The 27,906-nt window shown below is 34.8% G+C and overlaps 1 protein-coding gene across 1 annotated transcript in view; it reads right to left on the reverse strand.

Annotated features, from left to right (window-relative positions):
- Positions 1-27,906, reverse strand: part of EYS (eyes shut homolog) — a 1,637,266-nt gene that overhangs the window by 787,393 nt on the left and 821,967 nt on the right. The window contains 2 exon segments of the mRNA XM_032341352.1: positions 2,073-3,830; positions 6,782-6,977. Coding sequence (XP_032197243.1) covers positions 2,073-3,830; positions 6,782-6,977 — 1,954 coding nt within the window.

Genomic DNA, 27,906 nt, shown 5'->3' on the forward strand with positions numbered 1-27,906 from the left:
TTTCTCTTAGCCACGAAATCCATCAGAACAAGGGAGTCCAGAATTATGAGCTTTCTACCTCCTGTGCTTTCCGGAATGGAAGTTGCATGTTGAGAAGAAGTAGTAGTACTCACTGATTCATTTTAGAAACATACAAGCATTCTCACTTTATGACTTACATGCTTATTCTATGTTTTGGCACTGTCATGGAACCTGGAACCTAGCACTGCAGGGCATTCTACGATGGCCCACCCTCCCTTTTCTCTACATGAAGATATTAGATAAATGTGTAGATATGTTTTTAAAGATAATTTTCAGCTACGGAATGGGTTTGACCAATGGGGAGCTCCTGCAGGAGTCTAGATGACAAGAGGAGAATGAAGTTTGGCATATTCTCTCCTCATCTACTCCTGATCGGTTTACTTTGGTTTGCTTGTGTTCTCTCCCTAAACGCTGCAGCATATGTAGACTGGTAGCTTTCCTCTTTATGGGTCCTGATAACTGCCTTTTCCTTTGATCCTTTCAGGACTCAAGGTAGTAATGACGTTTGCTCTTACTAGTCCCTTCAGAACCATACAGTCCCTCTTTGTTTTCCCTAAATTCTACCTATATCTTTGTAAATAATTTTTCTTAAAATTAAACTCTTTCCAGGTAACCAACTGGCGTGTGCTATCAATTCCCTGATTTGATCCTGGCCAACACAGTGGGTGAACATACTGCCCAGCAAGTGCCTTGTAAATTATTGATTAGCATATCTAAAATAATTAGGGAGGCAAGAGAAACTGGAAGAATAGTAGCAGAATCAAAGTCAAAATCACCAAACAGTGTTTGCAGTTGGAATGAGATGGGAAAAATGGAATGTGACAAGACTTTGTTCATAAAGGCAAACTTAGGATTTGATTTCCTGGAAATGGAGTATTTGTGTCCTGATTATTTCCAAGGGATGGATATTAGACTGATTGTATGAGAGGATATGTAACTCTGATGCATTTATATGTGAGAAGTGATGTATAGGTGTTATTGATAGTCTTAACTGTTATACAAAAAGCTTATAAAAGCTTGTAAAAGCACAAGGAAAATACTACATTTAAATTTGAAATTAGAATTTATCTTATTTTTAGAAACTTTGTAAAGAAAATCATATCACATGACATACCAAAGGTAGATTTGGTTTTTGTATTACTGAGTTGCCAACCACAGATTATGCACCTAAACAAACACACAAACTATAAATATGCTATGTAATACACAAAACCTATACACTTCTCATTGAAGGAATATTAACTTCACTCCCACAATTATAGTTGAAATTCCACAACATAGAACATATTTACATAACAAAAAATACCCTCTCTTTTTGCTAAATACAATTTTTGAGTTTTTTGTTTTGCATATTTCCCAATTTGACAGTTATTACAAGGGTAGAGGAGACTAATAATTTATAATACACTTTAAAGGAAGAATAGTTATGTAGGAAATGTGGCTTTTCACTAATTATTTCAAGAATGAATTCAAACTTACACATGGGATGCCATTTTGTTTCAATTTTTATATATTTTTTGTCAAACAAAGATCACTAATTTAATTTATGTTCTGAGTTATATATAATGAAAGAATCACAGCTTAGCATAGAGCAATGATAAGCCATGCTGTGTAGGATGGCAATACTAAATAAAGTTCCTTTGATCTCCTCATCTTCCCATTAAAAAAAAATACTACACTGAAAAAAAAATGTTAGAAAGTGTACATTATTTTGTGTTCTACCAGACAAAGAATCTATTTCAAGAAATGAGAATAATAAAAGTTATTCCTAAACTTTGAAAGATCTATTGTAATGAATTGAACTAGTTCAGTTTCTGATTGCTTGCCAGCAGTGTAACTGTCTCCAGCATACTCCTGTATTGATCTGGTAGCCTTTGTGGCCCTGCATAAAGAATAACCATCTGTGTCAGGTGCAACAGCAGGTGCCATCCCCACTGAACTGTCTGCTACCCTGATTACAAAGAGGATGGTTAGAGCACCTGGTGACCAAGACAAGCTCTTTCTCCTTCACAGAAAAGAAACTCATTTCTAAAAGTTTACTGAACTGAAACTGAGAAACTCCCCAGAAATCATCAGTTGAAGAGGAATGAACTCCGGGGAAGACAAAGTAAGAGATCTAGTGACAGGAAGCCTCTGGCTTGCATCAAGAAGTTCCCAGCCATGTACACTAGGCTGAAGTTCCCATTTGGACCACTCTGAAGAAGTTCTGAGCCCTTCGTTTAAATCAGATGTGAAGGTCAGATAATCTGTATAATATGTCCAGTCTGGCGTAAGTACAGACATAGGGAAAGAGGTCTGTATTGGAAGTGACTGAGTTGCTGAAACTGCATAAAATTGAACATTAGAGGTTACTTCTGAAAAATCAGACACTGAGTTCATGTAAGGAAGCAGGTTGTTTTTGAGGTCACTTGAATGTACAGTTTCTGGATGATTTTCTAAATTTAATTAAAAATCTAGAGAGCTATCATGTGTGAGAAGTTTGGACTGTTGATAAGATCCTTTAATCTCTTTCACATCCAATAAATTATCTTGATTCAGTGTCTCAGTGGGGCCCACGGTTACACCATAGTGTCCTATTGTCAATAGTTTTAAAACATTTTCTGACAGAGAAGGATCATCAGTAGCCAGTTTTGAAGTCAAATCAGTATTCATCAGGTATGAAGAGGCAGTTTGTGATGGGACAATGGATAAATAAGTCTTACCCAAACATAAATTAACATCCAAATTACTTGATAGGGTAATAGATTCTTCCAAGGATGAGGATAAAATCCTTTTTTCTGTACTCTTTTTAGAAGGGAATAAAGATGACAGCTTTGTGAACACTGCTGATGGCGTTATTTCAGTAGCAGAGGAAAATGAATGCCCAGAAGTGATAGTTTGAATTCCCATTAGTGCATACCAGCTGGCTAATATCACTGAGTTCATCCAGAATGTCTCATAAAAGTGGGACTGTTTGCTATGCAAAACTCGATCTGAGAATTCATGAGAGGATTTTATTTCAGTCATAGAACATGTTGCACATGTTTGGCTTAATTCACTTAAAGAATCAGCAGCCTGTGATTTGATGTTTGTGAGTCTCTGGTTGCTAGATGCTTCCATAATAACCTGGTATTCACTGGGAAAGGAAGCCTGTGTAGTGAATTGGTGCAGAGTTGATGAGTTTAAGATGGCTACCTGTTTAGATATAATTATCTTAGCAGGAGAAATGGGAGACATTGAGGAACTTAGCAATCTCCAGTACTCTCTTCTTGAAATTAAGGAAACAGCTGAATATCTTTCAATATCCTCTTGAGCCCCCCTAGAGACAACTGGAGGTGCACTTGTAGAAGCAGTTGTGAGCAGGAATCCATGGGAGAGTAATGAGTGCCTGTTTAACTTAATATCAGCCCCTGGAATGCCAGTAATTACTGAACTCATTGTGGTAGTAGATAAGGCAATAGTCTGATTGTTCTCAAATAATAAAGATTCTGTAGGAAAAATAGAATCTGTCATGAAAGAAGAGATGATAAATGAGGTCCTCTCTCCCCTACTGGGGAAAAGGAATCCTGGTATGGCTACTGAAGTTTGGATAGGCATATATGATATGGATGTTTTGCCCCAGACAATTTGTGCTGGGTCATGAACACCAAAATTCAGAAACTGAGAAGAGGAAACATCTGTGGAAGAAAGAAGACTGTATTTGGCTGAGAGCTCTCTAGTGGAAATCAGTTCTTTGAGTATATAGCTTTCAAAAGATATGCCAATACTTAATGCTGCCAAACCAGTGGTTGGGAGAACACCATCCTTGATAATATCTGTCTGTTTGGGACCTTCAGAGAGGAAAAAGGAAAGAAAATCAGAAAAGAGAATTAAAAATGAACAACTTTGGCTGTGGGCTGAATCTTCTGCAAATTGCTCTGCCACCTCATACCCGGTACATGCAAACAAATGGTGCTGTAAATCACATTTCTAATGTGAATTTCTAATGATATTAGAAATCATATTTCTAATATGAAAGTGTATGAATAAGTTTGGTGACTTCACAAATTGTATAAATGCAAAGACTCCTATTATTCATACTCCATGGAGGGCTAAAGTCAAACAAATTTTGTTATATAATCTTAAGAGAGAAGAACAAAACTGGAGGTATCTTGTGCCCTAATATCAAACTATACTACAGAGCTGTTAGTAATCAAAATAGCATGGCACTGGAATGAAAACAGGCACATAGATCAATGGAATACAGTAAGGAGCCCAGAAATAAGCCCTCTTCTATATAGTCAATTAATCTATGACAAAGAAAGCAAGAATATACAAATGGGAAAAAATGGTCTTTTCAAAAAGTGGTGCTGGGAAAAGTGGACAGCTACATGCAAAAAATGAAACCAGACCACTACCTTACACCATGTAATACATTCAAATGGACTAAAGATTTAAATTTAAGACCCCAAACTGTTAAACTAAAGGAAAACAGGCAGGGAACTGTTTGACATCAGTCTTAACAATATTTTTGGGGGGGCCAGACTCCCTAGGCAAGGGCAGTGAAAACTAAAACAAATCGTTCTGCATCACACTATAAAAAGCTTTTGCACAATGAAGGAAACCATCAGCAAAACAAAAAAGGCAACCTACTGAATGGGAGAATATATTTGCAAATCACACATGTGATACGAGGTTCATATCCAAAATACATGGAGATTTTCCAGAACTTACTATCAATAGAGCAAACTGATTAAAGATAGGCATAGGGTAGTGTGCCTGGGTGGATCAGTTGGTTAAGCATCTGACTCTTGATCCCAGCTCAGATCTTAATCTCAGGGTTGTGAGCTCAAGTCCTGATCTGGCTTATTTAAAAAAAAAAAAAAAATGGACAGAGGACTTGAACTGACATTTTCCCAAAGAAGACATACAGATGGCCAAAAGGTACATGAAAAAATACTTAATATCACTAATCACCACAGAAATGCAAATCAAAACTATAATGAGATATCACCTTACATCTGTCAGATTGTTATCAAAAAGGCAACAAATAATAAGTGTCAGTGAAGGTGTGTAGAAAAAGGAAATTTTGTACACTGTTGGTAAGAATGTAATTGGTACAGACATTATGGAAAACAATATAGAATTTCTTTAAAAATTAAAAATAAAATATCATACAGTTCAGCAATTCCACTTCCAGATATTTATCAGGAAAAAGTGAAAATCCCAGTTCAAAGAGATATATACACTTCTATTACACTGAAGCATTATATGCAATAGCCAAATTATGAATGCATGGATAAAGAAGATGTAATATAATATACAAAGGTATATTACTCAGCCATAAAAAGAATGAAATCTTGCAATTTGTGAAAACATAGATGAACTTAGAGGGTATTATATTCAGTGAAATAAGTCAGACAAAGACAAATGTATGATTTTATTTACACCATACAAATGTATGATGTACAAATCATACAAATGTATGATTTTATTTACATATGAAATCCAAAAACAAATGAACATACAAAACAGAAACATACTCATAGATACAGGGAATAAACTTGGTTACCAGAGGAAGAGGGCTGAGTGCAGAGGGCAAAATTGATAAAGGGAATTAAGAAGTACAAACTTCCAGTTATAAAATAAAGAAGTCATGGGGATATAAGGCAATGTAGTCAATAATATTATAGCAACTTTGTATGATGACAGATGATAACTAGATTTGTCATGGGATTGCTTCATAATGTATAAAAATATCAAATCACAATGATATGCACCTGAAAATAATATAATTTGTGTATCAACTATACTCCAATTATAAAGAAAAGCAATATATATATATACTCTATTTTATATTTACATATTTATATTTTATACCTGCACATACAAGGAGTGAACATTCACAGGGAGATAAAAAGAACTAATGTATTCCAAACCAAATGACTCCTTTGAATAATAAAGCACGAAAAATTGTAACTCTGCCATTGATAGAATCAATGAATACATAACATATTGGTTTAGAAATATTAGAAGTATCATTTTACTTTCTAAATAGTGACAATATTTTTTATATTTGATAATAGTATATGAAACTTAAGTCTTTAAAAGAACAGAAATTATGAAGACAAAGAGTAGGGCAGACTACCTTTCTGCTTATGATATCCAATGGCCCTCACAAATATTTTTAACAAGAATACCTTGTTAATGGCTATAATTCTCATTCTTATTTTCCTTAGTGACACTGACTATATAAAGAGTAAATTAGGAATTTAGCATGCAGTGTACTATTTGCAATATGTCATCATTTGATTTAGTAAATTAAATAAGACATATTGAAACATATTCAACATGTCAAAATACTTCAAAATAGGAAAGAAACCTAGATTAAAAAATTTTTTCTAATAAATTGATAGGGATATGAATTTACATGTAAAAATTCACACAATGTTAAAAAGATACAATAAAGTAAGTAGTCAAAGTCTTTAAAAATAAATTTTACTGATAGTTAAAATAAGCTGGGACTAAGGGTCAGTTATCTACCAAGATTCACATATCATAATAAAGATATTAATGAACACTTGCACTGTTTCAGGGAGAGCATTTATTAGTAAGGAACATCAATATTATTACACCAAAACTGAAAATATGAAACATAACCAACCAGAATCCTAAAACAATTTTATACCCCTGAAAAGTCATGTATCACAGAAAAAGAGTGATTTGAAAGAGTCAGAAAATATGTTTCTATACACAACTATATCAAATTCAAACTTCTCCATATTTACTTTCATCTGCTTACCTGGGTCAACTGGGTCAGTAGCCATTATGATGCCTAGTCCTTTCGCCCTTGCGGATGGAAAGCCACTGGCTGAAGTGTCAGAAGCAGGTACTGTATATGTCTGTGTAGAAATGACGTCGGTTCTTTGAGAGACGGGAGGTACACAGGTAATGCTCCTCCCTATTCCATCACCACAACAGAGCCCAGTGGAGCAGTTCTGCAAATGATAATTACCAAAATTAAACTCACAGTTTTTGGGTCCCTGAGAGAGAACTTTTTAAGATAGTTTTGAGGTATTTCTTTTTTGAAGATTTTATTTATTTGACAGAAAGAGAGAGAGATTGACAGAGAGCACAAGTGGGGGAGTGGCAGAGGGAGAAGGAGAAGCAGGATCCTTGCTGAGCAGAGAGACAGATCTGGGGCTCAATATGGGGCTTGATGTGGGGCTTGATCCCAGGACCCTGGGATCATGACCTGAGCCAAATGCAGATGCTTAACTGACTGAACTACACAGGCACCCCAGTTTTAAAGTATTTTCATAGTTATATTAGATAGCTCATATCATTTTGCTTGAAAATAAAATCTCTACAGTAAATTTTATCTGTATTTAAAAATTAATTTAATCATTCAAATCAGATATGCTCAATGGAATGTATAAATTTATTCTTAATTCTTTAAATTTTAAGCCAATATACTACTTCATATTTCCTTCTAGGATTTTTTTTTCCAGTGAAAAATTTGTATGTACGGTAGTCAATATGGATCTAAAAGCTTCATTACAAATCATAAACTTTTCTGCTGTAATTGTCATATTTAGTTGGAAGCTAATATAAGATACAGTGTATTCAATATATAATTTGAAAACTTTTTTTGTGATGTTTGAATCATTTTAATTTGTATTGGCTTACAGAGCAATGATCCTTGTATGATTTGTTTTATGTGGATAGCCTATTTCTGCCCTATACTTATAAGATAATGTCTACATGAAGAAATTGTTTTTAGCTCCTAGGGAATTCTGATACATACATAAGTAAGTGCAAATGTATCGGGGAGTCTCCTTTAAATGTAGAATTAAAACTTAGTTATACTATTTGTAGATTTTGAACTTAAAGAAAATACAATTCAGGTATTATTTAAAAATGATTATGCATGCCTGTTTCCTAACACTAAGGACATAGCGTCTTACTTCACTGTGTTAGTATTTGTCTAAGATTGTATCTAATTTGCACAAAATGTAAATTTTGCTTTGGATATTTAGTTATAAATTATATATTCACTTTTAACTCACACCTGAAATTATTTGTAAGGTCAGAGGATTCTTGATGTTATATAACCACTTTAAAAACCTAACATATAGAAATGAGTAAAAAGTAAAGCAAATGCAATAAAAGAAACAGCAAGAAAAGATATATTTTATTATGTCACATATTAAGGACAAAGAGATTTGTCCTTTTCTCCATACAAGGGTAAGGAGCAAGCCTTGGAAAGAATTCACAGGTTGGTGAAAATGCACACAAAACTAGAATAGTTATCAGAACACCAATGTAGAGTTTATGGTGAAAACATAGCTGTTATACATCTCACAAATATTTGCATGGTCAACATTTTCCTACTAGAAGCCATTATTAACTACTTTGAGAAATCACCACCACAGGGTTAAGGATCCTCAAATTCCTTACGATCAGCAAGTTTTTTTTCTTGTCAGCAGAGCTACACAAGAATCACAGATTTCCTTAATGTGCAGTAGATCAGGACATGTAAAATAGTGATTTAAATGCTTAAGGATGTAAAGCGAAGAAACTCCATAAGAGTGATCTGGAATACTTGATATGCATTGACTAAACTATTTTTAGACAACTTTACATTGGCACTGCTAACATTTGTCTCTATGATTCTAATACATTCTCTAATATTGTCAATTTATCCTAGAGAAACTTCCACATTTTCCTTAGTTAAATCCCAAACTGCATGGTAAAGCTTATTGCATGTTCACTAAACCTATTTCTTCTTCCTCTTCCTCTTCTTCCTCTTGGACTACGTTCCTTAGCCACTCTATGTGTGACTATGTGATTTACTTCTAACCAATGAGATGAGAATGGTCACAAAGTGTGCCAATTTCAGATTAATCCACAGGAGTCAAGGGGAGGAGCAAGATGGCAGAGAAGGAGGAGACCTAAATATCATTGGGTCCCGGGAGTTCAGCTAGATATCAAACCATTCTGAACAACTACAAACTCAACAGGAGATCAAAGAGAAGAAGAGCAGCAATTCTAGGAACAGAAAAGAGATCACTTTCTGGAAGGTAGGACCTGCAAAGAAGTGAATCCAAGGTGATATATGGGAAGAGAGACTGTGGGGGGAGTGGGGGGAGTATGGCCAGCTCCCAGCAAGCTCAATGGAATGGTATGGAATGAAATGGAACTTTTAGAAGTCTGCTCCACTGAGGGATGTTGCTCCAAAGGCTAAGCAGGGTGTGGAGCCCTTGATGAGGGCTTACAAAAAGACCAGGGGTGTCTGAGTGTGGCAGAGCTCCCAAGTATAGGAGGCAGGAAGCCGGCTGCAGAGGTGGAGCTGAGGAGTGGGCTTTCAGGTCAGGTTACCTTAAACTATGATGCAAGGCACAGTTGGGAGAATCCTCTTTGATCAGGGACCCCACAAGTGGCAGATCAGGAGACCCCCTTCTTCCTCCTCTGGGAGGAGTGGCATGGGAGTGCACTGTAGGAATCTGCTGGGTTTGGAAACCAAATGGGGCTGTGTGCGAGAGACAGAAATGCTCAATCACAGGCCAGGTGAGCACAGAGTTCAGCCAGAGACAGATAGATGGAAGGGATTGATTTCTTTTCTCTGAGGGCACACTGAGGAGTGGGGCCCTGAGCTCTCTTCTCCTCTGGGGCAGGAGATTGGGAGGCCACCATATTCATTCTCCTCCTCCAAAGCTGTACAGAAAGTGTTCAGGGAACAAAAGCTACTGAGAGCGAAACCAAGCAGACTACTTAATCTGGCCCCTGGCAAAGGCAGTGCAATTCTGGCACAGGAAAAAACACTTGAAAATCATGAAACAGGCCCTACTGAAGAAGATCAACAAGAACATCCAGCCAAGACCAAGTTCACCAATTAATAAAAACTGCAAAACTTTAGAGCTACAGGAATACAGCACGTAGAATTTATGGCTCTCCACACCCTAATTCTTTAGTTTTTCAAAGTTAAATTTTTAAAATTTTATTTTTTTCTTATTCTATTTTTAAAAATTTTCCTCTTTCTTATTCTAACGTTTTAAAACTATTTTATCTTATCAGTACCTTTTTAAAAATCTTTTTAAATTTTTATTGTTATATTCTATCCCTTCATTATATTTAACCTTATATTTTGTGTACATATAGGTTTTCTTTCTTTAAAATTCTAAGCTACAGTTACTTCAAATAGATCAAAATATACCCTAAATCTAGCACATGGCTTTGTTCTAGTCTTCAGCCTGATCACATCCTTTCCTCTTTTTATTTTCCAAACAACCTCTTATCAGTTCCTTTTTAAGAATCTTTATAAATTTTCATCTTTACAGTCATATTCCATCCCTTCATAATGCTTATCCATATATATACATGTATATATATGGATATATGGATAAGAAAAACTTTATATATATAAAGTTTTTCATATATAAAGTTTTTCTTTCTTTAAAATTTTGGGAGGCAGTTTCTTCTAATAAACCAAATCAAGTGTGTCGCTCTGTTCTATTCACCAGTGTGTGTGTGTGTATGTATATGAATATATGCATATATACATATATATATATATATATGGAAAAAAAGAAAAAATATATATATTTTTCTTTTTTTTCCTTTTCTTCTCCCCCCCAATTCAGGTCTCTTTTGATTTGGTTAGTGTATATTTTCCTGGGGTCATTGCTATTCTTTTAGTACTTTGTTCTCTCATTCATCTATTTTTATCTGGATAAAATGATGAGGTGGAAAAACTAAACTCAAAATATAAAGAATAAGAGGCAGTACTGGTGGCTAGGGATCTAATCAATATGGGCCTTAGTAAGATGTCAGAACTAGAGTTCAGAATGACAATTATCAAGGTGCTCACTTAGCATGAAGAAAGCATGGAAGACACTGGAGAATACTTTTCTGGACAAATAAAAGAACTAAAATCTAACCTAGTTGAAATTAAAAAAAAAGTTGCTAATGAGGTGCAATAAAGAATGGAGGCTCTTACTGCTAGGATAAATGAGGCAAAAGAGAGAATTAGCAATACAGAGGACCAAATGATGGACAATAAAGAAGCTAAGAAAAAGAGAGATATACAACTACTGAATCATGAAGGGTGAATTCAAGAGGTAAGTGACACCATAAGACAAAACAATATTAGAATAATTGGTATTCCAGAAGAAGAAGAAGAAAGAGAGAGGGGGCAAAGTTATATTGCAGCTAATTATAGCAGAGAATTTCTCTAATTTGATGAAGGGAAAAAGCATCAAAATCCAGGAGGCACAGAGAACCTCCCTCAAAACCAATAAAAATAGGTACATCTAATAGTAAAACTTACAAGTCTTACTGACAAAGAGAAAATCCTTAAAGCAGCTCAGGACAAGAGGTCTGTAACATACAATAGTAGAATAACCTCACACCAGTCAGAATGGCTAAAATTAACCAGTCAGGAAACAACAGGTGTTGGTGAGGATGCAGAGAAAGGGGAACACTCCTACATTGTTGTGGGAATGCAAGCTGGTGCAGCCACTCTGGAAAACAGCATGGAGGTTGCTCAAAAAGTCGAAAATAGAGCTACCCTATGACCTCGAGCCTTATATATAGGCTCTCCTACATAGGCTACCCATGAGCCTACACACACACACACACACACACACGCGCACACAGTGAAATACTGTGCAACCATCAAAAAAGAAAATCTTGCCTTTTGCAATGATGTGTATGGAACTAGAGGGTATTATGCTGAGTGAAGCAAGTCAATCAGAGAAAGAAATTATAGTATGATCTCTCTGATATGAGGAATTTGAGAGACAGGGTGGGTGTTGTGGGGGCTTAGGAAAGAAAATAATGAAACAAGATGGGACTGGGGCTGGAGACAAACCATAAGAGACTCTCAGGAAAGAAACTGAGGGTTGCTGGGGTATGGGGGTTAATAATAAGGTGGCTGGGTTATGGACATTGGCAAGGGTATGTGCTATGGTGAGTGCTGTAAATTATGTAAGACTGATGATTCATAGATCTGTACCCCTGAAGCAAATAATACATTATACATTATATGTTTTAAAAAAAGTCCACAAATGTCTGTTATGTATGAACCTCCAGCTTCTTCTATGTGGTGACTTCTGAAAAGACATGATAATGATAGAGGAACCACAAACAGGAAATAGCCCAGATCCAGAGATCTCGCTCAAGGAAATATTTGAAATCAGAAACATTCACTTGGACTTCATATGAATGGAAAAGAAATTTTATCTAGAATAATGTTAGAGATTATTGTTTACCAACCAGCATTTCCCTAAGTATATCAATTTTTCCTTTACATGGTAATTCTGACAATATTTTTTGTTTGTTATAAGAAAATTAAACCAAGCAAAATACCTCATAAATAGTTAAATATTTCTTTTCTTTTTCCAATACTACTTGATAACAGTGAAGGATATACACATTCCAAATATTTAGTTTTATTTCAATAAACCTGAATTTTGTATATCTCTTTCCTAACTTCACAGTTACCCTAACTGACTTATTTCGCCAATACATCTCTCATTCACTCACCATTCACCTGTCAATATGTATTGAATACCTACTATGATAGCATAATGACTTGCCCACTGATGTTTATTGAAATGTAATATGGGCTAAGATGAAGATAGTCACTTTTACAAAACTTCATGACTTTAAAAACACATTTTTTTCTGAATCTATATTTGAGGAAAAAATGCAAATAAGATCTTTTAAATCAGATCTTTATGAGAATAGGCCATCCATTTTCCATGGACACTGTGTAGGCTCCCATGTCTTTACTTGAAAAATATTTATTGATCAGTTACTAGGTGTCTGTGATGCAATTGCTGGGAACAAAATAATCAAGAAAATAAGCAAAGTTTCTCCTATTAGATAGCTTGTATTTTAAGTAAAAGAATCAGCATGAATTAATTAATACCAATTAGTAATAAGTGGCTTAAAGACAAAATTTTGTGAGATAAATAATAAGGTAAAATAGAGGAGACTCTTTTAGAGGGCGTGGCCAGGGAAGTCTTCTCTGATTAGGGGTGTGAATTAATGTGAATATCTGAGGAAAGAGCATGCAATGCACAAAGAACAGTGGTACAAGGCACTGAGACAAGAACATGCCTCATATGTTTGAAAAACAGCAAGGTAGGCTGTGTGAATAAAGATATTAATAGAAGGCCATCAGTGAATAGAAGTGAGGTCACAGGCATAGGCAGGAATGAGATCATGTAAGTTAATTTGTTTGTTGTTGGATTTGGAATTAATTCTTTGAGCGATGGGAAGCCATTGAATATTTGATATTTAGAGTAAAAAATGATATGGTTTGACTTATATTATGAAAGGATTAAGTTAATGTTATATAAATAGTAGACTCTTAAGGGAGTTTGGAGAAGAGGGAAGAATGGAAGCTGCAGTATCAGTTGGAAACCAGCAGCAGTCTAGGCAAGAAATAATATATATTGGCCTAGAGTACAAATGGCAGATATTGTAACTACAGGTTATTTTCAGGATATGTTTGGAAAGCAGAGCCTATGATATATGCTGATAGACTAAATGTTTGGAGTGGGGAAAAATGTAATCAATGATTGTTAAGTTTTTGTTTCTATCTTTGGGGTGAATAGTGGTGCCACTTATTAATTTGAAGAACACTGGTGAAGACCAGTTAGGAATCAGAGGCAGATCAAGATTTTTTAAAATGTACTTTAAACCTTGATCCAGACATGGATATAGAGTAGGAAATTGTAGATATGAGTATCTCCTGAGGCAGAATTACCCTGAAATCATTTCAATTAAGTAGGAAATTATGATTCAAAGGAAACTAGTATTATCTCCAAGTCATTCTCTGTAATTCTCCAGTTGTAATGCCAAAAATTGGCAGAGGCTAGATTCATATGTAGGCACTGAGGCTACAAAGTCCATATTCAATAATCACTATGCTATGTTTTTTGCCTTTACTTACATCTTCAACATTTGCTATGAACAGTTCTGTATAGTTGATTGTTTTAGATAATAAACTGTAATAAACAATACAGTTTAATTGATAATAAACAATCAACTGTAGAGTTGATTGTTTTAGATAATAAAATTAAGACATTCTTCTGCTTTACTAGCCTAGTAAACATCACTATCAATTAAATTTAATGATTGTTAACAATGTGTTAGGATCTAGGCAAAACAATGTTTATTCTTGAAATGAACTTATAACCCAATGGATTATTATTTATCTTTCTATAGACAGTAACATTTGAAGATATAATGGACTTCATCCTTATATTCTATTTGAAGTGATCAGTATGTAATGCAGCATAGAAAAAAAAATCTCAGTGGTAATAATCACTTTCATCATATCAGTCTAATTCTGTGGTTTGATCTACTTTCCTTAGAACTGGAAGGCCAAATTTACTCTTTAAAGTTTCCTAAAATAATTGACAACTTGAATTTTTCCCACTATCAAAATACACATTATTAATATATTTCATTGTTTAAATAGCACACTGTCTACATAATTTGTGGAGTGCAAATGAAATATAGAGCCTCTTATTGAAAATAGTTAATTATTAAGTCAACAGCAGTAGGTCATTAGAGTATGTATGTGTGTATATGGGTGGGTATCTTCTAATGACAGGGTCTTGTGCAACTCCCAAGTCACATACCCATGATGTTTGCTGGCTTATAAATACTAATTTTATCAAACTATATAATAGTGGATTTATCTACTTGTAGCTTGAGGCTCTTTGAGAATTTGCTCAGGATTGTATTTACCTTCTTAAATTGAAATAACTTTTTGATAATTGGAAGAAACATTTCAGATGACTGTTACGCTATATTCATGACATGGTGTTCCTTATAGAATTATAAAGGAAACATATATACATTGTTATATACATTTCTTATGTGGTATAGGCTTACCTCATCAATTACAGTTCTAAGAAAGTGACAATTTCGATTTATGCTAATTAGAACTGTCATGTTTCATTTGGAAAGTTTCAGTAAACTGAAGTTCTTTTCAAAGAATTTCTCCTTTCTAGCAAACTTTTGGATTATTTACACCATTTTCAATTCTATAAAATTTTTATTATATAAATTCTACTACATAAAATTCTCAGGTCTTATGTTACAAATCAATGTCTAGGCTACAAAACCAGTAACCAATAATTTATGTCTAGTTAGTATATTTCTCTCATAACTTGTGGAATAGATAAAGGGAAACAAAAAGTTCCAAGTTGTGGATTCGGTGTTGCTCTCCTGTAAAGGATACTTGGCAAATCTCTGTACATGGTTATCTAACCGGACTGAGAGATGGAAGGTAAAAAAGGTGTCAACCTGAAGGTGAGAATAAACTTCAAAATAGAATAATTCACCCACAAAATAATAAAATAATCTATATTAATGATCAGAGATAAAATGTTAAAATTACTTTGACATAAAATATGTGATATTGAGATATTTTTATGCTATTCAATTGGATTAGATAACTTTTATTTCTAGTTTTTCTAGAATGTCTTATATAATATTAATTTGTAGTGTCCATACCAATAATTAGAATTGTTTATTATATGACTGTATACCAACTTGACTTATATGTCTTTACCAGCATAGTAAAAATGTCTTTGACCACTCTTCCCTGAACCTCTAGGGCTAGTATGATGTCTGGGACATAGTTACATGGTTGGTGGTCAGTAAACACTTGTTGGAAAAAAATAAAAAATAAAAAATAATATGCCTTTGAAAATGCATTTTATCTAGATACTTCCCCATTTTCCTTTTCCTATGAACTTGAAACTCCATCAAAGACTTTATGCTGAGTAAAATAAACCACAAAAATATAAATATTGTATGATGCCACTTACATGACGTACCTGGAGTAGTCAAATTCAGAACAGAAAGTAATGTGGATGGTGGTTGTTAGAGGCTGGGAGAAGGGGAGAATGTGAAGCTGTGGTTTAATAGGTATAGAGTTTTAGTTTTGCAAGATGAAAAGAGTTCTGGAGACTGGTTGCACAACAATGTGAATGTACTTAACATGTCTGTACACTTAAAATGATAAAGATGGCAAATTGCATGTTATGTATATTTTTACTGCAATTAAAAATTAAAAACAACAACAACAAGTCCATCCTTCTTGAAAAACTCTCATCAGATAAGAAATCAAAATTTTGGAATAGTAGTCTGGTGAAATATCCTTTGGATTTCCATACCCTGAAGACTAGTGTTGGTTTATGCGACCAAAACTTTACAGACTCATGAGAACTTTGTGATCTAAGAAGGATGTAACCTAAGCATTCAACTTCCAAAAGTAAAATCTCCTCATGTAGTATTCTAAATGTGATAGGGTCCCTCCAGTGATGATCATCTAAACTGCTCTGTGGAAGATGGGTTAGTAGTTAGACATGAAGAAATTAAGTCTGATCTACGCATGTCCTCCGTACAGAGCTCATCGTAATGGATGCACATAGGTAGTTCTAAAGATGACATGAATCATCCCTCTGCCTAGGCTAAGTGTGGCACTAATGCTAAATGGATACTTGCATTTATTCTGTATCTCAAACATCTATAGAAAATGTGGCAAGGGGTGCCTGGGTGGCTCAGTGGGTTAAAGCCTCTGCCTTTGACTCAGGTCATGATCCCAGGGTCCTATGTGGCAAGCTCTCAAGAAACATACAGTGCTAGAATGCTTTTCTTCCTGCATGATGACTTGACAAAACAATAGTAATTCCCATTCCTTCACTGTGCACTTCTTTCTCTTCTTCCTTCATTTGGGTGAAAGATGTGGCTGGATAGGCTACCTATTCCTTGAACTTGGTGCATCATGTTTTTCTATTTCTTTCTCTCTCTGTGTCTCATCATCATTATCACCTCTCTCTATCAAGTTTAAACTAATACATCCAGAATGACTTCTGAGTACCCTTCCTGGAACTCTGGAATATGGTCCTTTTTATATTAAATTCTAGTTTATCCACAATATCATTCTGTGAAAATTTTAAATGTTCATTTCTATAGGAAGATTATAATGAGGATTTCTGTCTGGGAATAATTACAGTGTGTGGCTGAAAACTGTTCAAAATCTTTTTGAATGTGTTGGCCAGTTGTTCAAATCATTTCCTTTTCTTTCTCTCAAATAAGGTTCGTGATTAAAAACAGAATCCTAAACAATGAATGAAAGCTATGGGTCCATAGCTCCATGAGGCCTCATAAAGTCTGAAGAACACTAATATGGAATTTTCATTTAAGTAGAAACACAGTAGACCTATTTAAGATTTATGGTGTAAGATAAGAAGCACTTCTGCAATGCCTGATAATGAGGCCTCTATTTTCTTGGAGTGAAGTCTCTTCTTGCCTGGAAGATAACTCTATTTTCTCTCATTGAATTTGGCTACCATATCTTCAAGGTATTTGCATCAGTGGAATTTTCTCTGAAAATACAGGTTCACTGCTTTTCTATACAAGTCAATCTTCAGGGACAATTTCTATGAACTAATGAATGAAGAGAAATAATGACCTGTGGACTCGACTGAATCAGACATGTTTTCTGATCTGGTAATCAGAATATTTAAGAAAGACAAGGAGAAAGCACAGCTCAGGGGAAAAGCCAAGATTAATACTAGAAACAAATGTTCAGGAGGATAATGGGGCAAGAGATTGAGGAACACTGTTTTAGAGGCAAGCCCTCAAAAATATATTTACTAATTACATAATATGTGCCAGGGTTATCTTTTATTTATTATTATTGTTTTTTAAAATTTTATTTATCTATTTGAAAGAGAGAGAGCATGAGCAGGGGGAGGGAAGGGAAGAGGGAGAGGGGAAGAGAGAAGCAGACTCCCCTCTGAGCTGGGAGTCCCACACAGGGCTCCTTCCCAGGACCCTGAGATCATGAACTCAGCCAAAGGCAGACACTTTACCACCCAGGCGTCCCGAGAGTTATCTTTTAAAATTAAAGTCTTACTAGAATATGCTTAGCTTAAAAAACTGACAGTGGATTACTACTTTCCTAGGAAAAATAAAAATGATTTAGCCCAGCACACACACCCACTGGCCATTTCTAAAAACATATTTTTATTTCATGTCACTTTTTTCATTTTTTCACTTTTTTTCATTTTTCTTTAACTTTTTTTCAATTATATACTATAATTACTAGTTCACATATATTGTTCTCCTTCCTGAATTCCACTGCCACATATTCCCATCCTGAACCAGGGAAAATAGATAACCCAAATTTTTTGACTCAACTCAACATTCTCTTGGAAATTCTATGTTCCTTTAAATACATCATCTATGCTTTCATGAAATATTGTGTAGACCCTAACTGTGGCTATTATCTGTCATATTGTTGTTTGACATATTCTTCACTCCCAGTAGACTATAACTTTTTAAGAGCAAAAAACAGTCCTTAAGTGTCTAGCTTAGCGTTAGAGATCACAGGCTAGGAAAGGAAATTTTTGTAGAGCTTGTGGTATCAATCTATGTAAGTCTATTTCATGTTGGGTTAAAAGATGTGAGTAGTAGTTCTCATAAGTTAGAGACCCCAAAAACTTGGATTTAGTCAAATTGATTAGAAATGTTGAATTGGAGTCTTGGGACAAGATGTTCACATTACTCAGTTTCCACTGAAATTCACAGGTGACAAAAAAAGCCTGTGGCCTTTAATGGGTTTGTAATTTGTAATTTGAGAATCTGTAAATTTTAATTACTAAATTAAAGGTACAATTTGATAAGTAAGCTATATTTGAATATGAATTATATGTAAAAATTACTCAGACCAATATACCTAAATCATGTTTCTAATATATTTGTAATAAAGATATTTAAACTTTTTTCCCCTTTTTCTATACTGGTAAATGTACCTGTACATAAAAAAACATAAATTACATTGTGGGGGGGAAGTATAGATGGATTGGATTAAAATTCTCTTTGTAATAAATTTGCTCTTAATACTTTTATAATGTTTTTACATTTTTAAAAATGAGAAAACTAGAAGTCCAATTTAATTTTTAGGAATAAAATAATTTATATTGCAATAAACATATTTTGATAGAAGGCATAGGTGGATAGAGTACCTCCAAATTCTAAGTGGATGGAGTTTTATCAACTTTCTATAATGAATAAATTCAATTACATGTCATTATTTTGATTCTAATCAAAGAGGTACTAGTGAGTTTTTAACAATACATATAGATACTGAGTTTTGAATGCAGAGATAGTTTGAATTTTAAATTATAGGCTTGACTGTGGTACAGTTCATGTTGGAAATGCCACTAATTTAAATAAAAATAATGTGTGATTGCATTTAGTTGAGTTCGACACAACAACATTGAGAATCTATTCGTATCAGAATCACTTAATAACTATCATATTCATTACAAGTGAAAATGGTGACTGATACAACTGTATCTCTGAGATTCTAACTGCCAAAAGCATCCTCGTTGTTTCCAAATTCTCGGACTCTGAGACCACTGCCTATGAATCACCATTCCTAGAATCTGATCCCTGACTCAGAGTCCTATAGGTACAAGTACTAGGAAAAGGGCCATCAAGACATCTCAGAAGTCAAATATGCTGGGCTAATTTACTATTTCAGGAAGAACTGATGAAACTAATAGATAAGTATAGGTTTACCAAGGTAAACATCCAGGATTCCCTAGTTGTCATTTGAAAGCTGGCAACCAGAAAGTTAAAACTTTGTTTCTGACCCTAAATACATGTACTGTTTAGGGCATCTTTCCCCAGTCACAGAATGTTCCACTCCTGTTCATGAGGAAAGACATTTATTTCATGGTTCATTTCCTAATGCCTGCAATGGAAATAATGTCTTCATCTTCTGAATCCATATTTCTTATTTGTTTACACCTACGCCATTAATCTCTTTCTAATCTATGTTATAGTTGTTTCTATTCATGTTTTATCTCCTCTTGTTCAACTCCTTAAATCACATTTCAAATAGTTCTGTTAATCTAAGTCCAATAATATACGAATACTAAGTGCTAAAAGAATATGTGAAATAACATAGTCTTTTAAAATACTTCACCTTCATATCCTTCCTCTTGCACTCCTTGTAAAAAACTGGCAACCTTCCTTTCCTATCGTCTGTGTGGCAGCTTCAATCTACACCAAATCATACTTGTCACACTTGTTGTTCAGGCTTGCTCTCCTGTTGGAACTCTTTTCTGAACCAATTTAATCAAGTGGGACTCTCTACCTTTGACATCTATAGCATCTTGTACATGTCTTTATCAAAACACATTTGTTAATAAATATCATTTGTCCATCTCTCTTTGGGCTGCTATTCTATGCCAACCGGATAGCGACAGTTGTGAGCATGACACATGAGTCATCACAATATTGGTGATTTTATACTTTTCTTCGTGCGTATCCTTTAAAACACAAAGGTGCAATCTTCATTTTAAGGCATTAAACAGGATGGTTTCTGGACACTACTAAGGCCATCTATTTTCTATAACACACTGGGACAATGCATGTTCTCTCTCCCTTCAGACTGAAGTGGGTTAGGCTTACAGTTAGCATGCTTTGAAGTTTGTTTTCACATTCTGAGGATGCATACAATCGTCCCCTTACTCGGAAAATGCAAGTGCAAATGATATGAAAACAGTTACCAAACAGTTACCAAAGACAAAAAAAAAAAAAAAAAAAAAATCAAGCACTATGGTTACAAGGATACCAACAACAACTAAAATAAATCAAATGCAGCAAGCAAAAATACGCTGTGTTGAGCATTTGTGTCCCTGAGCTGCGTGGAGAGGGAAAGCAACAGGTCTTATTCTTCCCTATAGATTGACTCTTTTCTTAGTTTCATTTATTTTTAATTAAAGGGGAAAAAAAAGCTAAACCAGGTGCATTGATTATGAATTAAAGAAGACTTCTAGGCCACATGGGAAGCTGTAAAATCCTACTGTTTTCAGTGGCAGTACCAGAAAAAAGCAGGGAAACAGAAGATTGGTGTTTATCACACACACACACAAATGCAGTAGATGTGTGTTATCATATTTCCTCCTGCTGCCTAGCCTGCATTTAATTATTTATAGATTAAACTGGCAGATGTAAAATGCACAGTCCCATTTGTTATAATGTAAAAACCATGTGAAATAAGAAGTTTTGGTATAAAAATATAAAAGAATTTTTGAAGAAACTATAGGAGTTAAATTCTTTTTAGTATGGCTGTGTTTGCCAAGAGAAATTTGAGCAACAGCTCATGGTAAGAACAGCTAGAACTAGAGTGGAATGCAGAACAGAACCTTTTCTGATCTACTAGCTATACATAAATGTTTTAACCTCTTTATTTCCGTATCTGTAAAATAGAGATAACAATGATTCTTATGTCACAACATTTTTTAGACATTAAATGAGGCAATGCATCCAAAATACTTAGTCTGGCAACTAGTTACTGCTTCACCAATGATAACTAACTTTGATGGTATCTTATGGCCCAAATGGTATTTTACATCATTTTATTAGAATCGAAAAGACTTATATCTTGAATGGTGGATGGCACTGCATCTAATCTGTACTTCAAATTTATTCAATGTTAAACACCAAAATATTTATAGTCTTATCCATGTTCTTGTTCATTTGATAAATATTTATTTAGAATGACTCTATGCAGTATCCATGGGGAAAAAAGAGGCAATAAGATGTGCATAGTTACTGTTCTCATAGAGCTTTTTATTGGAGAGGAGAGAACAGAACAGGGTGGAGACAAGAGGAGGGACAGGGAAAGGAGGGTGGAGGGGAGAGTCTGTTCACACATTAAATATAGAGACACCAAACAGTTGATGAATTACAGTCTTGGCAATCGCTATGAAAACAAATTATAAAATGCTACCTAGTTGCTTATGAAAATTGGAAATGGTACAGCATTTTAGAAGACAGTGGCAGTTTCTGACGTAAGTAGCCACACTTTTTCATACAATTCAGCAATTGCCCATTCCCCAGTGTTTACTAAAATGAATTAAAAAACTTATGAATGCACTAAAACCTGCACACAGATGTATATGTCAGCTTTATTTGTAATTGCCAAAACATGGAAGCAACCAAGATGTCCTTTTGCAGGAGAATAGACAAATTATGGTACATCCAGTTAATAGAATATTATTCAGAATTAAAAAGAAATGAGCTGTTAAGGTATTAAAAGGCATGGAAGAAAGTGTAAATGCATATTATGAAATGAAAAAAACGAATCTAAAATGGCTATTTTATTATTCTAACTATATGACATCCTGGAAAAAGAGAAGCCAAGGAGACAATAAAAAAGATCAGTGATCACTGAGAATTAGAGGGGTGAGAGGGATGAATAAGTAAATCGCAGGATTTGGGGGCAGTGAAAACACTTCGTATGGTACTATAATGGTGGATACATATCATTATTCATTTATCAAAACCCACAGAATGTACAACACCAAGAATTAACCCTAATGTGAACTACAGACTTTGGATAATAATGTTGTTCTTCAATTATAACAGTTCCGGTGGGGGGATGTTGGTAGTGGGGGAAGCTATGGAATGGATTCAGCCTACACTTTTATTTTGAAAAGTAGTTCAATAATATCTTCTACCCACACCCCCATCAATATAACATGGAGGTATTTATCTCAATAATAAGCAAATAAAAGGTATGGTGTAGAGGAAAGAATACCAGTCTGTAAGTGTGGGCATTAAAAAATCTGTTCCCAGGGCACCTGGATGGCACAGTGTCTGACTCTTGGTTTTGGCTCAGGTTGTGATTGCAGGATAGTGTAATTGAGCTCCACTTCAGACTCCACACTCAGCACAAAGTCAGCTTGAGATTCTCTCTCCTTCTCCCTCTGCTCCTCCTGCTTTTATGCTCTCTCAATCTCTCCTTCTCTAAAATAAATAAATACATCTAAAAAAAAAATTCTGTTGCCAACTCTCCAATGGACTAACAATGTTATCTTTGGTGATTTTGCAGCCTCATGCTATAGATTTGGAAACTGAGGCTCAAAGAAATTTCCATCTAACTGGGGTCTAAAATATCAAGCCTATTCTCTTCTGTAGCAGAAATATATTCTGTTTCTATGAAAATATAAACATTACTCTGCTAGCCATGTTTAAATAAGACACAGACACATAAAGATAAGGGGTGGACAACCATTACCCATATTTTCTAAATAGCTCAAGAGGATAATCATAATTCTACTGTATTTCATTTATCAATATTAATGGCTGTTCTGAGAGATTTAGATTGTGCATAATAGCTGTGCTACATGTCTATTATATAAATTGTAGGCCAAGTTGCTATTTTCAATATTATATTTCTGAAAATATTTAAACTGCATTTCTCATAACAAACTATATTTATTTAATACAGAGGGTATCCTCTTTGCAATTTTAAAAAATATTTTATTTATTTATTTGACAGACAGAGGTCACAAGTAGACAGAGAGGCAGACAGAGAGAGAAGAAGGGAAGCAGGCTCCATGCTGAGCAGAGAGCCTGATGTGGGGCTCGATCCCAGGACCCTGAGATCATGACCTGAGCTGAAGGCGAGGCTTTAACCCACTGAGCCACCCAGGTGCCCCTTTGCATTGTTAAAATACATGTTTTTACTCAGATTTGCACCTTCCCTCCTCCAAAACCATTATACACCTTGGGTTATAGAATACTAAGTTACTGTATTGCTTAGAATGCTTAGGGCACACATGTCTGTTTACAGTGAAACTAGTCCCGATAAGCAGATTTTAAAAACTGGTTATTGTATGTTTAGCATTCTCATTAGCAATACTGAGCAATCCCTCAGTGTAGGCTTCCAATATGAGGTACAGATGAAGACTTAACATTTTTGGTTAAGACTTAACCTTTCTAATCTTCAGAGGAAGTCATAATCTTTGTCCTTAAGAAGGCTCTTTTTTTTTTTTTTTTTTTTATTTCCAGCATAACAGTATTCATTATTTTTGCACCACACCCCGTGCTCCATGCAATCCGTGCCCTCTATAATACCCACCACCTGGTACCCCAACCTCCCACCCCCCGTCCCTTCAAAACCCTCAGATTGTTTTTCAGAGTCCATAGTCTCTCATGGTTCACCTCCCCTTCCAATTTCCCCCAACTCCCTTCTCCACTCTAAGTCCCCATGTCCTCCATGCTATTTGTTATGCTCCACAAATAAGTGAAACCATATGATAATTGACTCTCTCTGCTTGACTTATTTCACTCAGCATAATCTCTTCCAGTCCCGTCCATGTTGCTACAAAAGTTGGGTATTCATCCTTTCTGATGGAGGCATAATACTCTATCCCCAGGGGTACAGGTCTGTGAATCACCAGGTTTACACACTTCACAGCACTCACCAAAGCACATACCCTCCCCAATGTCCATAATCCCACCCCCTTCTCCCAAACCCCCTCCCCCCAGCAACCCTCAGTTTGTTTTGTGAGATTAAAAGTCACTTATGGTTTGTCTCCCTCCCAATCCCATCTTGTTTCATTTATTCAAGAAGGCTCTTCTAATGACTCCTTTACTCAGGGTTTGTCAGTTGTCTTATTTTTAACCTTAGTACTATATAAACTGTAACTTAGTTACTGTCCTCATTTCTTTCAGCATACAGTTTCCTGCATTTTGAACCCACTGATGACTGCTGTATTATCCCTTACACATCTGTCTCCACTCAGATAAAAACTTTCTTTTGGTAAGAAATTCAAACTAATGAATTTTTATTTGAGGATCTCGTATAGTGCTCTGCAAACAATATATGCTCATAATATGTTAAGGCAAAGCATCAAATTTCCTTTAAAGGAGCATTGTTTTTGTTTGTTTGTGCATTCAAGGGTCTACAAGGGTCTGTCCTCTTTTCCATAATTAGAATGTAAGAATAGTGTGTGTTTGTGTATATATGCCTTTCAAGTATTTTGCTATGGTGATTGTCCAAAGGATGTGTTGGGTTTTTATTTTTTTAGATGTATTTTGACTAATCAAATATATCAATAACTTGAGCTCAAATATGAATAAATGTCAAAGCAATAAAACACCTCTTTTAAAAAAAGGAATTATGAATTTAAGCACTGCAATTTGCTTACTTCCTATATGGAAACACATACATTTTAATTATTTAATAGGATGAATCTTGGGATCTTGAACACAGTAAATGCTTGTAAATATTCATTAACAGTATCAGTGACTTTATATCATTAAAAATAAACACCAGAACCAGGGATAAACATCAAATCAAACAATATGTCTTGCTATACTGTGTATTGTTTTTTAGGTCTGTTTTGAAGATGACATTTAAAAATCAGATATTGCAAATAGACTGTACTGCTGTAGAGCTCAAGCATTTTTTTCTCATTCAGAAAATAGATTTTTCCTCCCCCCCATTTTGTTGCATACAAATATAGTTTCTAGACAACATAAAAATCCATTTTAATTTAAAGAATGCTATTAACACTTTTATTGACTATCATTTGCAAAATGCAATAGTATGACCCATTGACAGTCATCAGTTAATGTATGGATCAATATTGTTTGGTAGAAATTCATTTACTGAGGAAGAAATGAACAATGCTGATTAAACTAAAAAGTGAGGAAGATCATTTGTCTTGAATTTTCTTAACAAATCTAGGACATCCAATAAATTATGTTCTGTCACTTAAATTCTTTTACAGAGCAGTTAAATTTTAGAATAATGTAAGTACTTTAATGTTTCGATTCATTTTTACAATTGGATCTGCGAGAAAGAACAATCTACACCAATGATCAGTTTGTCGGAGATTATCACAGCTCTAAACATTATAAAAACCTGAGAGTTCAAGTCTTTAATGTTATCTCCCAAAAATTAATTCTCTGAAATAAAGAAAAAAAAATAGATTACCATCCCCCTTTCAAGTAGTGGCTATTCACTTCACACATTATTCTTCATTATCAAACAAATAATAATTGTAGTAATATAATTTTCTCTAATCTCACAGACATACAACTGAGTTAACATTTTTATATGACTATGTAATTAGTGAGGGTTTTTAAAATAGCTTAAATAGAAGGAACATAGAATGTGGCATCTTTCTGAAGATCTATTTGAAGAAGGACATCAGAGAGAAGTTTAGGTTAAAATAAACAGACTTAATGTAAAGAGAATTCCTACAAGTTATTTCAATAAAAGGCTTATAAGTTTTGCTGTATCATTATAATCAGAAATACAATGCTCAGATATTCCCAGTAATTTGATATATTGTAATGCATTTTAACAGAGATCGCATGTGATACTGTATCAAGTGGAATACATATTTGTGCAAGATAATTTATTTTCTCTATGCTAGTAGCGAATCTGATTGCCAGCTAAATTGACATCTTTTAAGCATTCCATGAAAATCTCTAGCAACTCTGAAAATAGAACAATCATTTGATTGTTACCTGGGAAATGTAATTAGAATAAGGAAATCAGTTTTCTTAAAAGACACATTGAATTTCATGAATGAAGGAAAATTCATCTATTTTCCTTATTAAATATATTAATAAGTCCTTTCATTCTTAAAAACAATCATAAGATTTTTGAGTTTTGGTCCAGCTTGTGAGAAGCTTGTAAATCATGCCTCCCTTCTTCAGAAACACAAGAAGTTGTATAAAGTAACAATCAAGAACTCCTCTTAGATCTGTCAGAGAACTGAGGTCACAGAGCAAACTGCTCTCTGCCAGATGGGTGGGACAGTGGGGCAGATACAGAGAATCACAGCTCAGCAGAGCAGAAACTCAGGAGCAGAAACCACAGCTGGAGCTGGTACCAGTATGTAATTGTCAGAATGCTGGAGGTCCAGTGTGGACATTCTTGAGAGCTAAGAACTCCAGAGGTGTCCAGTCATAGGGGATCCTCCATACTTCCATTAGTTTTACCTCCAGGAATTCTGCCAGGTTCTCCCAATAAAGATGGGAGAAAAGTCCCTCTATACTTCCAGTAAAGGGAGAGAAGAGCTGCTTTGAAGTACTCCCAGAACATTATGTTGTTCTTAACAAGTCCTGACCTGGCGAAGAATGATCTTACCAGAGCCTAATCAATCTGGGAGAAAGGAAATGCTCAATTCTAGCTCCATGCAGCTTTCTTGTCACATCTAAGGGCAAGGCCGACTGAGCAGAACATGTGAAGGTCACAGCCCAGAGGTAAGGCACAGTCACTGAGAGACTGAGACCTAGTCATGGAACTGTTGAAAGCTTCCCCTCCCTCCACACCTTAACAGCATCAGTAGGACGCCTTTATAATAACAAAGGGTTATAACTGAAAGAGACGGACATCTCAGGTCTACCGAGAAAGTCCTAAGAAAACTCAATGGTTACAGGGGAGACCAAAACGAGGATATAAAGAGAAAATATAGCCTCTGATATCTGTAGCAACAGCAAATAGTAAACATGGCTTGACTCCTAGCCAGATAAAAACAGTCTTATACCAAAGATCTACTTACATTAGTTACTTATATCCCGCACATCATGTCTGCCTATAACTATAAAATTATAAGGCATACCACAAGATGAAAAGTACAATTTGAAGAGAAAGTACCAAAACCAGACTCAGATATGCAAGAGATATTGCAATTATCAGACTAGAAATTTAAAACAACTATGATTAATATGTTAAGATACTGATAAAACAACCCCAGCAATGATGACAAAAATAAAAACATTATATTCTATGCTCTTAAGGATACTAAAATTATACCTACTTGAGCTCATTGCCTATCAGAGTGGGCATTTTATTCTCAATATTTATTCTAAATATTTTATTTAGTTTCTTTCCATCTATTCTGCTGGTAGAATGCCATGACCGACATCCTGTGAATTGTCCATATTCCCTAGGATCACTGTTCTCATGTTCACTAAACATGCACACATAATACTTAATCCTAAAACAAAGCAATTTACTTGTCTTTTAATCCATCTAACTGCTTTGTTTCTTGAGGTTCTCTCAAATAT

Source organism: Mustela erminea, chromosome 4 (assembly GCF_009829155.1).
Source record: "Mustela erminea isolate mMusErm1 chromosome 4, mMusErm1.Pri, whole genome shotgun sequence".
Taxonomy (NCBI): Eukaryota; Metazoa; Chordata; class Mammalia; order Carnivora; family Mustelidae; genus Mustela; species Mustela erminea.